Below are 13,561 nucleotides of genomic sequence, written 5' to 3'. Positions count from 1 at the left end.
GAAAAGACAGGTGAACAACCCTGTGGCTGGTGAAGTACGGCAGCTATAATATTTATACTATAGATGAATTAAAGGAGAAACACAGCTCAGTTTTCCAATTCTACACCCGATGCTTAGAAAACCTTCAACGCTGCAAGCATTCAGCTAATTTTGAGACAAAGGGCCCATCGAGCTCAATTTGAGTACTTGGACTTGAGTAAGAAAAAAAATAAATAATGGGGTGGTTTCCCAGACTGGTGTTAAATCAGAAGACACTTAAACCAGCTTTCTTAGTTGTGGCTTGAAGTAGTATCGTAAGAGGGCTGGACCAGTAAAGCTGAACTTTCTGTCAGTATAAAGACATTTAACTAAACATTTAATTCCTGACATATTTTAATATCAGAAAAAGAAGAAAAAAATAATTTAAACAGAAAGTCTCAGTTTCTCTACAATGCAGGCCGATTCTGGCCCCCAGGCCTTATGTTTGACATCCTTTACCTAGACTTAACCTAGTCCTGGATTATTTAAACAGATTTCCTGAAGAAAGATTGGAGCTACTCCAGGACTAAATTAAACCTCCAGGAGTTACGTTTAATTTTAGATTAACGTCATTTGTCAAAGAAGATCAATGAGTTACTTGAACTATATTAATGACAATCAGTGAGCATCACCAGCCAGAAAAACTCTTCCTGACAGAAGCGAGACATTTTTATGCAATTTGATTAAATGAGTTCTTATTCGTTAAAGATGCTGCATTGTCATTATCACAACAGCTGTTTTACCTTCAGCAGTGTGGATGCCAAACTCCCGCGGCAGTAGTCTAATAATCCAGATGTATTAATGAGTTGCATACAGAGATGATTTTGTAGAATTAGTTAAAAGTAGAACATATTTCATATCAGATGACACAGAAGCAACTGAAAGTTAGCATTTTCTTTTTCTATTTTAAAAGTTGAAAGTTTTCATATACTTAGTGTAAGTGCATATGATGCCTGATCTGATAGTCATCACCTGGCATGTTCTTCAAGGCTGCTGATTCTCTGTCTTTATTTGTAGGTCCTTCATCCGTTTTAGACTCTTGATAAATCAGCAGCAGTTTTTTTTAAATTCATCGTTATATTCTTCCTCAACATATTTGCAGAACCTCTACTATCATGTCATCTCAGTGATTTTACAAAAAAGTAACAAGAGGAAGCCAACAAATGTTACCTGAAATCAACGTATTCTTCTATAGATTTCTATAGTTTTTTCAGAGCAGTCTCTTATCTGCTGCCATCGTTTTCATTGCCTTTTCTGTTCCAAATGGTTTTAAGCTTTTAGAGTGGAACTCGGTCCAGCCTCAGTCCAGCTCATTCAGATTAGCACAGGTGGTTTTAACCTCCTAGGACCTGGCGTCCACATATGTGGACATCACATTTTGGGTTATTTAGACCAAAATACTCAATTTTGCTCTACAAGGGCCTGATATCCACTTACGAGGACATTATACTGCTACTGTTCTATCGAAATTTTATATGAATATCCTCATATGTGGCTCTCATTTTTCTTAGAAACAAAAATTAGGTAAAAAAATCTGGCAATTCTTTGTTTTTACATCCATCAGGTCCCAATCAGCCCAAATATCAAAGACAAATTAAAAATGCATGCCGTGGAAGAGTTCGGGTCTTAGGAGGTTAAGTCCAGAACTCCGTAGTCCAGGTTTTAGTAATCAGCAATTAACCTGTGTTTTGGAAAGCTACCTTTTAGGCCTGAATGAACTAATGTGGATCCAGGCCTACTGTTAACATCCGAACAAAAACTCATGCTTGTCCTTTCAAATCTGTGTTGACCAGAAACACTATTTCAAAGTAAATCATCTGGCAATTATGAATGTTTCTATTAAATTTCACTGAAATCAAAAAATTAATTATCTGGACATCTCAAACCAACCTCATGAGGGTGGTCTAAGTTATAACTGATATAAAACAGTGCCGAGATGCTTCTTTATGGACCATAGCGGTAGATCCACTGACCAACATATTAGTCTGGCATTACAATGATGACACTAATGTGGCTTAAAATGCAACCACTTTGCTGTATCGCATGATAAATAGCACCTTAAGTAGGCAATTGTAATGACCTGTACATTTTGCAGTGCATAGCATTTTGATGTTAATTAAATTAGGTCGGAAAATGCTGTTAGGAAACCTGTAAGGTCTGCAAGTGCTGCATCGCCGACTAATCAATTGCCATTATCATGTCTGGGACAAAGGTCTCGACCCGAGGGACGTGTTGGATTCTGCTGTTTCTTCTCTCCTCTTCGCACAGAACAAGGTGCTCTGCAAAAGCAGCACAATTTTATGGCCACTGAGGGATGATTTTACAGTTTAAGAGTAATGGCTACCCATAAAAATAGTGGCTCATCATTTCAGAAATGACAATATATTGTGAAACTAGCCAGCACAATGGCTGTATTGTTGGTGTGCTGTCTAAACATGAATCCATTATAGCAGCACTACTGCTGCACCTTCAGGAGGAAATGTCTGGGTAAATGTCTATATCTGTTGCATCAAAAAAAAAAAAAAAAGTGTTCAGAATCTGCAGTTTTGTTGTTGTACAACAAAACACTTTAGGACACAGAGTACTCAGTGAGCCTCAGTGGAAACATACAGTGTCCTCAACAGATGTCATTATGTGGATTAGGACTGTCTCTCCCGCTCTGCTCCCCTCCTCCCACTCGCCTCTGACCCTCTCATTTATCCAACATGAGGGAGGGGGGGGTGGAGAGACGGGATAGACTGGCAACAGGTTTCGCCACACTGGCCAACATACTGTACTTAAGCTAGCAAGCACCTCTTTGTAATAATCTGCAGAGAGAGAGTCTCATATGGATATCTTCATCAGCCTTTAACTGTCAGTTTTTCTTTTTTTTTTTGGTGGATTTGTTTGTGGAAGACTTATAAAGATGATTAAAACCATGTTTCAACATGCGAAGAAACATCCAGGGGTAGGTTCCGTCATTCTTTTGTCCTTTATATAGTCAGAGATTTATAAACAAGGCCTAAACAGCTGACTGTAATTTTAGACTGGTGTTTGCTAACAGTTGCACTTCTAAACTCCAAGTCACTGAAAAAGAGACACAAAACTGAAAACATGACAGCGAAGAATGATAAAAGAAGATACGTTTGAAGTCAACCGTATAAATGGCATGAAAAATGTGCAACACTGGCTCGACGCCGCTAAGAGCAATATGTTACTGTGCAGCTTAAAGCGTGGCACTAAAATACCAATTTGCAACTACAACTTATGTCTTAAAAATGCAGTAAAATACTGTCTACAAGAAATACTAATGTTATTAATTAGTAACTGAGTCCCTTTCAATTTCACGATGACAGCTCAGTGATTACAGAAAGCTTCAGAAAACTAATAAGTGGACCTTAAAGTCTGGATTCTTTTGTTACGACAATTATAACTCCTTTCCTGATTGACTTGTTTGAAACAAGTACTGTGGCAGTGTATAATTACGCTGGCATCTTAATTTGCTTTACCAACATAATAAAATGAAAGCAGAAGAAAGACACAGAAGCTGTCTTTTTTTTCTGCTTCAAAGCTGTGCTGGGCTGACCCAAATTTGAGGATTGACGTTGCTGGCTTGGCAGTGCACCAGAAAAGTAATAAGGGCAGCGTCAGTATCGAACCCCAGCGAGCATAAAACATTTCCTATATCGGTCAGGCTGATGGTGAAAGGTGAAACCCTCTGCTGCGTGGCTCGACATGAAGAGATCAGCACCGGGGATTGGACAGCTCCCGGCACACGACAGTCTTCATTATTTTCTTGGTGTTTGTTTGAGTGTCAGCGATCAAAGCTGACCTGCTTTGTTTGTGTTTATATGTGCTGCCGCTTCAGTGATGATCTAAGCGAGGCATCTGCAGTAAGATACAGTGTGTGTGCAGCGCACAACGTGAACCTTTTTTCAAGGTTATGCCAAGTTCATCGAGATCTTACTTGGAGAAAAAGCAAACAAAAAACATGCAGCGTGGGCACACTGTGCAGTACACGAGTAAGACAACATGTTCTAGATACACAAGAAAAAAGTCTGTTTTCATCTACTCATCAACTAAAACAGACTACAATCCTACTGACGCTCAGTTGTGAAAAAAAAAAACAAAAAACAAAAAAAACTGTAAAGACTCACTGGTTTCAGCTCGTTAGCTTACAAATGCAAATCAGCATCTTTAGGTTTCAGGCTATTGATGATCAAACAAGAAATATGAAGAAAATTATGATGAAGCACATTTGACAACGTGTTGACAAGGATTACAAAGAAAGGTGAGAAATCATTTAATCTTAATTGATAACGCTTGCAGACGACTAGTTTCATGTTAGTGCATAATTTCTTAATTATTATGATATTTGGTTAATTGGCACCTTGGATTCTGGGTGATATTTAACATTAATTAAGACAAAAATATTAATAACACAAGCAGGAAAATAATCTGCAGATTACCATTTGTATTAACTAACTGCTGGCTGCAAAACTATTCAAATTTCATTTTGACTCATGGACATGAGGACCAAAAGTCTATAAAATGCTCTGAATGAAAACGAGAGCGTAGCCACGGTGATGTCACTCCTGATTTTTAATGACACCAATACTTTTAACCTATAAAGGCAGCTTATGTAGGGGAGAGCAGTGTGTCATGATTTATGAGATGAATCATCATCAATTTGCAAATGCTGAACACACTTTAATGACCACTAAATCACTGTGATTTTTGCTTTCCGCAATAATTAGTTGATACAACAAAACACCTTTCAGCTTTTCATGTATTTAAAACTTTTTTTTTTGGAGACCTGGAATTTTAATGTGGCCGTCTTCTGTTCTTTAAATGTTCTATAGGCTGTAAACAAAATAGGCGTGACAGTCAACACAAAATATTTTTTGTGACATTTTTCATAGTGCATAGGTATAGTTTTTCATTTCAGAAAGATTTATTTTTTACAGTTCTGTGAGATACATACTGGACTTGCAGGATAGAAAGAAAATATCAATACGATACCGGCTGCCGGCTTTGGTATCAGTTCTACTGATATTTGGATTTAAAACTTAAAACTAGTACCTGAAACCATGAAAGTCTTTACTGAGATCACAAATCGAGTCAGCACTGGATTTGTTTTCTCAGACTTTTATACAACTGCACTTCATTTTGAAACCAGAACTGTCAAATCCTGCTAACTAAAGCCCTTTTAAAAGCACTTCTGCAATAACTTCCCAAGTCTATCTATCATATAGTCTATGCTTTAAGGTAGAAAATATCAAAGTTTTATCATCACCAGACTTTCTCCTAATCAACAACAAGGCAAGTGGCAACGCAATCAGACAGAAGACAGATGTCGAGATACAGCTGAGCAGAGACATCCTTCAGTTCAACCTGATCAAACTGTCATCTCTCTACAGCTTGACTAGATCTGTGTGGGCTGCGAACAGCTGTTCGCCAGTGGTGTGACTCTCCCTTTCCATCTTGTATACACAGTATCAAACGGTAAAATAGACAGGAAATTTATGCCTATGTAGTGTTGATAAATAGATGTTCCATGGTGAAAGGATTGTCACACCTAAGCTTTGGGTGTTTAGGATGACATCACATTTTCCCCCCTTCCCCTTAATGTACTTTTTAAATTTTTAAATCCCATCATCATCACCTCTCAGGATATCAGATAAATGTGTCTGCATAAACACATTCATGACTGTGCGTCTGAGAGCACCCACTGGGTGTGTAAGCTCATTTTTGTGCACATTTGTGTGAGTGTATGCGTTAGGTGTGCCTCCGCCTCAGTGTGTGTGTGTGTTGCTGTCGCTCACTGTGACAGGTATAGCGTTATAGGAGGAGAGGCTGGCACACACAGACGCGGCAGCTCTCTCTTTCACTGCGTCCTTGCCCGTTCAACCCAGGCTGACAGTGAGCTGCCTCACACATGGCCTGGGTCTCATGCATATGGAGGAGGGCAGGGAGAGGAAAAACAGGAATAACAACTACCAGTATATGTGTGTGTATTTCACACGGGCGTATGTTCATGGTACATATCACAGCCAACCACTTGATGGAATGTGTTTGTTTACCACCTTCTGTCTCTGTGCTCTGGGACTAATGCATCCCTCCTCTCCTCTACTGTCCTTTCCTCAGTTAATCCCTCAATTTTTCTTCATGACTCTGGGCATCACAGGGGCCGCTCTCTACCTGATCCGTCTGGCAAGAGGGCCGCATGTCACGTAAGTTTTCATATTGTTTGTCTGCACACCGTAGGATTCTTCCACTTTGCTGTTGCTAATGTGAGTTTACAGGTTTTGAAACGTTGGCTGATTAAAGCTTGATATCAATTTCATCATTTATAACAACTGCCTGGACAGTTTGGTTTTAATAGCTGGTCCCAGTTTTGATCTGGGTCTCTGCTGACATGACATACTCTATTTTCAGCAAGTGGATGGAACACATAAAATGCTATCAATGTCACTTGTATAGATGTGTTAATTTCTAAAGTAAAAAGAACCAAATTTAACCCCTGCTTCTCTTTAAATGTTAATTCGCTACTACTTTCTGCTGCTGAACTCTCTTAAAGTCATTATGGATTTGATAAGACCCCTAAAAAGGTCGAGAATAATTCAGTCAGCTAAGTATTCAAAAATTGGTAAAAATTGTGGCGAAAACAACAAAGAGGTTCTTAACCACCAAGGATCTGAAAATTAGGCCCAAATTACTGCGACATAGTCAGACACTCAGAGTCCATCTTCTACCAAAGCCAATGTTCCATATCACAATTTGAAATAAAGTGATAAAAGATCAGAAACAACATTTAGCAGGTACCATCTTTGCCCATGCTTCTCCAAATTTCATGACAAACGATTCAGTAGCTGAAATTTACTCCCGTCTCAGCTACTTGTTGAAGCCAAACTACGATTGACAATGTCTTCATGCTTTTAATTTTCACAGTCCAAAATCTAATAAATCCCACATGATCATTACAAAAATCAGTGTCTGAAGGGTAGACAAATAAAACAAATAATGTGTGTCACATAGGAAACACTCCACAGCTGGAAGGAATAGTGGATTAAAATATCAGGATCAGAGTCATCTTCAAGCCTGATGAAGGACACAAGCCATCTGTTGGTCAGGTAAAACAGTTGTTCTACATACGACCAGTGTTGTTGGAGTTTTGACTTTTCCATCTAGTCACCATCAGCTCGCAACCATTGGAGAGCTGGTCAAACTTGGAATTACTTTGGTTTTAACAACTATGAAACCTGTAAGCCAACAGACCTAAAGAGCCCCTCCTCATGCAGCCTCTAAATTAACAAAGTTCAAAGACCAGAGATATTATTCTTTCACTTAGTCACAGCCACAAAATACCCAAATTCAACTCTAACTGCCCAGTTCCTTCTAACATGAGTCTTAGACAATTAAACTTTCAAGATAAAAGGACTCACTCAAGCCTCCACCGATCCAGTAAAAGCTTCTATAAGACAATAATCCAAAGCAGAGTTCACGACACAACATGGCCTATTAAACAAAACAGAAGTTCTCCTCACTGCAGCATCATTAAAATCCACCCACACATGTTCAAACATGCTATCCATGCAAGTTTAAAGTATCTTAGAACTTGAAGTGATTGAACAAAATTGTCTGAAATTACCTTAATCAAGACTACAAACTCTCTCAGCTGAATACAAAAGAGCATTTGCCAAAAAGCAAGTTCTTAAGCACCGACTTTGTATGGTTAATGCCTATTTGCTGGATGGCTTGTGTTTATTTCCAACTCTAAAATCAAAAGGATATTTTGCCCTGTGGTGCTGAAAACACTGCCACAGAACTGTAAGTATGCACTGATTTCAATACGAGTATCAAAACAAAGCGTAAACGCTAAAAATAAGACAATTTAATCAGGTAGCAGCATTAAACTGTCACACTTTAGAACTGCACTAACCGCACTGAACTCGGTGACCGCTCACATACAGTAAATGTTCACTGCTCGTGTCCTACTTTGAGCTACACAAACCCACTTGTTCTGAGGGTCAGCCATAAAGCCTGACCTCATCACCAGCTGCAGACACTACTGTTGGTGGTAATGGAAAGCGAGGAGGGGAGATATGCTTTCTCTGCCATCGGTCTCTCTGTCTCTTTGTTTGTGCTTTGGCGGTGTGACGTGTTGCCGGAGGGGAGGAGGAGGAGGGATGGACAGTCACAGAGGAGTGCTGTGAAATCCAGACTTTGGTTAATGAACAGAGGAGAACTGCCAAGTCACTGGGATGAGTTCACCTTATCTCATAATCACTCTCTCTTCTCCCCCCAACTTCTGTCTCCATTCGGCATCCACATATTTATCTCCTTTTGTCTCCGTCCTTCTGTTGCTCTGTCTTTCTTTCCCTTGTTATTTGTTGCATCATGGTCTGTTACCCTTGTTTAAGTCTTTTTCTCTGTACCTGCCTTACTTTATGCTTATGTTCTGTCTTTGTTCTCCTTTGTCCTGCTCCTCTTTATCCTGCATGCCATGAATCTCTGCACATTTGCAGCCTCTGGGATAAGAACAACAACCCGGAGCCCTGGAGCAAGCTCGACCCAACCTACCAATACAAGGTGACTATAATCCCATCACACACCAAGACCACCTTTGCACCAATCATGCCAGAATAGTAATCTAGACAAGAATGGAATTGTTTCACTCATTCACTGAAAATCTCACATTTATCATCAGCTTAAAAATGACCAAAATAGATTCTGACAAATCAGTTCTGGCAAAATGTCAAATATGCATTAGGGTCTCTCAATAACAAATTAAAGCAGATGGAACCAGGAGCTTTTAGTGGTTGGTAATAATTTGCCTTACCTCTTGAACAAGGCCAGAGCTCCAGACAAACTAATGAAAATATAAACAAAACTGACCCAAAATAAAGCAGAAAAACAGCCACTTGACAGGACCCACTAAAGAACATTTGGATGATATTTTTCAGAGAAAAGAGTGTTTTCTTGGGGCTTGAAGGCTGCGTTGCATGCTAGTGGAATGAAAGTCCCTGCAGACAAAAGGTCAGGACATGGCATGTTTAATTCTCGATAGGAAGGCAAAGGTCTCACATCGAAATTCTACTGAAGTCCAAACAATGATCATAATGAGGAGGGTGAAGTGAGAAGGAGGGAAGGGACGAGGGGGGAGGTGAGGGTTTTAGTGGCAGACCAATCAAGAAAAATACATGTGGAGAAAATAATCACTGCCAGTGATTTCACGGCTGGAGGTCTGAGAAGCGTGCAGGACACACACATGCACTCGCACAGTATTTATTATCCATGGCATATGCAAACTAAGGGTCGACTGATTAGTTTTATCAGGGCCAACGCCAGTAGCAGTTAATAATCCAGAGAATGATAACTGATATTGGGAATTTTAATCAATTTGCAGTGAATGAACATTTTGGTGTTCAGTGAACAACACAAAATTTTAATGGTATTTACAAACTGCAAACTTTTTTTTATTCTGGACGAAGTTGTTAAGAACGGATTATGTTTCCAGAACTGTTTATTTTATCTGAGGAAAAGGCCTCGCTGCACAGTCTATTTTATAGTCTTCTTATACTACATTAGCCACGTTTGCCAGATCATGCAGAGACAAAAAGGCTGTGCAGGATGTGTATGAGGAAAGAAAGATAGTGGTGAGATATGTGGTAGTGACAGATGGCTTCACAGCAGGAATTAGGGGGTGGGATTACATTAGTTACTGGCTCTTAGCTCATTTTTGTTTGCAGTGGTGATGGACAGGTTGACAGATGAGGTCAGGTCGGAGTTCCCATGAACTATGATGTTTACAGATGACCTCATGATTGTAGTGAGGGTAGGGAGCAGCTGGAAGAGAGTCTGGAGATGTGGAGGTATGCTCTGGAAACAAGAGGAATTAAAGTCAGAAGATGCAAGATAGAATACGTGTGAGAATGAGAAGGAAACAGGTGTAACACTGAAAATGCAAGGAGCAGATGTAGTGAAGGTGCATGAGTTTAAATACCTGTGGTCAACCATCCAAAGCAAGGGACAGCAGACAAGAGAGGTGAAGAAGAGAGTGCAGATGGAGTGGAGTGGGTGGAGAAGAGCATAAGGGTGGGATTTGGTACAGAAGGACAGCAGAAGTGAAAGGCAAGGTTTGGCGATGGAGATGGAGTAACTAACAAAGAGACAGGAGACCAAACTGGAGATGGGAGGTTTGACAAGATTAGACGTGAGCACATCAGAGGGACAGCTCAGGATGAGTGGTTTGGAGACAAAAATCAGAGAGCCAAGGCTGAGATGGTTTGAACATGCAGAGAGGTGATGGTGGGTATATTAGACAAAGGATACTGAAGACGGAGCTTTGAGTCAGGAGAAAAAGAAAGATCACAGAGAAGATTGAAGATTCATGGATGTAATGAAGAGCAGAGGATTGGTGTGACAGAGGAGGATGCTAAAGATGTTGTGAGATGGAGGCAGATGCTTCACTGTAGCAAACCCTAAAGGAAGCAGTCGAAAGTAGAAGAAAAATCCAAACAACAATGACAGCGTTTTTTGTTTACAGGAATATGCAGTGACTGAAAGTGGAAAAATGTGTCTTATATCTGTTTTCTAAGTGGATGTTCATAAAATGTGAACACTTTCAGAACACACTTTCACTTCTCCATACTTGTATATGCTCTTATACAATGGTTGGGGTGCATGTAGCCCATGAACGAAAGTCAAGGGAGTTTCACACCCTTAACTAAAAAAATAAAAACAAAACAAACATATCTTCTACCTTTCCCTTGAAACAACGTTCTGATCACTCACCAGAACTGCTTCACAGAGCTTATCTGTGAAGTAACCTGCAGTGTTCATTGGTTACACAGCACACTGATTGGACAGTGGAATGGAGAGACATGTTTCTCAAGAGCACAGATTGGCTGTGATATACCCACCTCTCAAAGAACCATGCCTTTAAGTTGATTTATTTTATGTGGAACTCGGCTTAAAAACTTAAAGCAAAATGATTTGGCCAGGGCAATAATCTGCCAACCCCTACAGCAAACTGTTGTCCTAAAAGCATCAATGGAATGAAAATATAAGAAAAAAAATAGACAGAGGTCACAGTACATGGTAGTGTTTGTTTATACTAGAGGGCAAAAACCTCTAGGCTTTATTTGGCTTTTATATTCCCCTCTTTTTTTGTAAAATGCTATCCTAAAGACGACACTGATGAATTTAATTTAAGCAAAACAGATTTAAATGTATTCCTCCTTCCTTCCGCAGTTTGTGGCCATCAACACAGACTACAAGAACCTGAAGAAAGAGGGACCTGACTTCTAAAGGTCCTCCAGGCAACTCCGGGGGCACCAAGTTTAGCAGGACCTCCTGCTGTTATCTCACTGATGTGAAACTTCTTTCTGATGCTCTCTAATATACACTGTGAACAAAAATAAACAAAGATCACATGAGACAGATGACTAGATTTTTAGTGTTGTCATAAAAAGTGTTGGTTTGTCCAACTGACATACACAGCATTAAAAAAAAAATCTTTCAGTGGACTTTAAATATAAACATTAAGTTTTTTCTTCTTAAACGGCTTAAATAATTAGCACGAATCAATCTGTGATAGTTTCATAATTTTTCTTTCTTGTATGAGCACTTTAACCAGGAGGTCAAAGGTCAGGGTCTTACTCTGAAAATCATCTCTAAGGCTGGAAGTGATCCAGCCTATTTTCTTAAAGCTGCACATATCAAAATTTGCAATGTTGATATGTGAAATGGAATAACACGCCAAAAAACACAGGATCAGCAACTTCCTACTACTTAAAACACACACGCGAATAACATCAATAGGGAGCTTCTGTCAAACAAAGACCTTATGATGGCAACAAGAATTATTTATAATAATAATAATAACAATAAAAATAATAATAAACTGATGAGCAATTTAAGATACACTTAATTATGCACCAGGGTTTCATAGATGAGAAACAATGGAGCCAAAAGTAGATGGAAAAAAAAAAAAAGAAAGTGGACACCAGTGCCCTAAACCTGCATTCTTTCTAGTGGCCAGCAGGAGGAGACTCTTCTCGATGTTTTATAGCAGTCACCTGACCCCATCACTATAAGACAATAAGATGGAATCAGTCTGCTATCAATTGGCTATCAGTTTGCAACTGAATTGGTTCAATTTGTAAATTAATTGTAAGAAATCAGTCATCTGTTCTGTTGCAAATCTGTTTCCATCGCCACACACACACACACACACACACACACACACACACACACACACACACACACACACACACACACACACACACACACAAAATCATATTAAACAGAAACTATTAACATATGCAGAGACGAGCCAGAACCTCACTGTCATTCAAAAATTCCTCCATAAGTAGTGATATGGTTACTGCAGGATGGCAATTTAACCGCAAAATGACATAAGTGCTCTGCAACTTGCTTTTATAGAACATAACTTTATATAAAGTTATATTCCCCAATATAACCAGAATAGATCCAGCTGCAAAGAGACATGCTGCACAGGAGTTGCAGATCAACCAAAAATGACTGCAACGTGTTAGCAATCTAGGACTGGGCGATATATCGAGTTTTTAAATATATCGATATATTTTTATACGAGATAAGCGATGTGACAATATCGTTTATACTGATATAGTCTATGTTACGTTATAATTATACTTGTGGAACCGCAAGTTTGCCTCTCTTTCGTCCACTTTTGTCTCCACGCTGCGTTACTCTGCCTCGCCTCTCTCCTTCACTGAACACAACTCCCCCTCCCCCATCGCTTCACCTGCAGGCAACGACAAGATGGACATGGCAGCTATCAAAGAAGAGCTGGTTGGTAAAAAGAAAACATTTGGAGATTACTATTTTAGTGCTGCAGCGTTACTCTCGTTAAAATGACGTTAACTCCATAACTGTATTAACATGGCAAATCTCCGTTAACGAGTTACCGCGGATCGTCCCGTGCGTGGGGCTGCACGGCGTCAACGCGTTGCGGTTAGCGTTAGCGGTTACCTCGTTAACGTGTTGACGCCGTGCAGCTAGCATTACTAGTATTTTCACCATTTACAACAGCGCCATAAAGTGCAAAATGAAGAGTGTGTGAAACTGTGTGCTGTATCGCAGACCGCGAAGTCTCCCAGCCTCCCGCCCCGAAACAAACTACCTTACAAAACTCGTATACCGTATTTTTCGGACTATAACCTTACACTAAAATCCTTTCATTTTCTCAAAAATCGACAGTGTGCCTTATGTATGAGTTCTGGTTGTGCTTACTGACCGTGAACTGATTTTATGTGGTACGCAGCACTCAGCAATCTGTCAAAAATGCTTTAGTACGACTTTGGTAAGCTACGAAGCCGCACCGCTTGATGGATTGTTGGAGCATTACGGCTAGCATAGTCAGGAGCCTTGCGGAGTAATGCATACTGTGCTTCAACGTAATATTACCGTATCGTGTGCGTATAAGGACCACAAATGGCACCTGTAAGAGACACGGTTACGAAGCAGATTTCAAACTCCAGGCTGTCAGTCACGCAGTAGAACTTGGGAACAGAGC

The 13,561-nt window shown here is 39.8% G+C and overlaps 1 protein-coding gene across 1 annotated transcript; it reads left to right on the top strand.

The window, feature by feature from the left end:
* Positions 1-2,743: 2,743 nt before the first annotated feature.
* Positions 2,744-11,440, top strand: LOC134627392 (cytochrome c oxidase subunit NDUFA4). The gene is made up of 4 exons (XM_063473432.1): positions 2,744-2,965; positions 6,145-6,230; positions 8,526-8,589; positions 11,254-11,440. The coding sequence occupies exons 1-4, from the start codon at positions 2,924-2,926 to the stop codon at positions 11,308-11,310; spliced, it is 249 nt and encodes an 82-aa protein (XP_063329502.1). The 5' UTR covers positions 2,744-2,923; the 3' UTR covers positions 11,311-11,440.
* Positions 11,441-13,561: the final 2,121 nt, after the last annotated feature.

Source organism: Pelmatolapia mariae, linkage group LG5 (genome assembly GCF_036321145.2).
Source record: "Pelmatolapia mariae isolate MD_Pm_ZW linkage group LG5, Pm_UMD_F_2, whole genome shotgun sequence".
NCBI classification, from domain to species: Eukaryota; Metazoa; Chordata; class Actinopteri; order Cichliformes; family Cichlidae; genus Pelmatolapia; species Pelmatolapia mariae.
The sequence above is the reverse complement of the archived record's forward strand: the minus strand, read 5'-3'. Positions and strand labels throughout refer to the sequence as shown.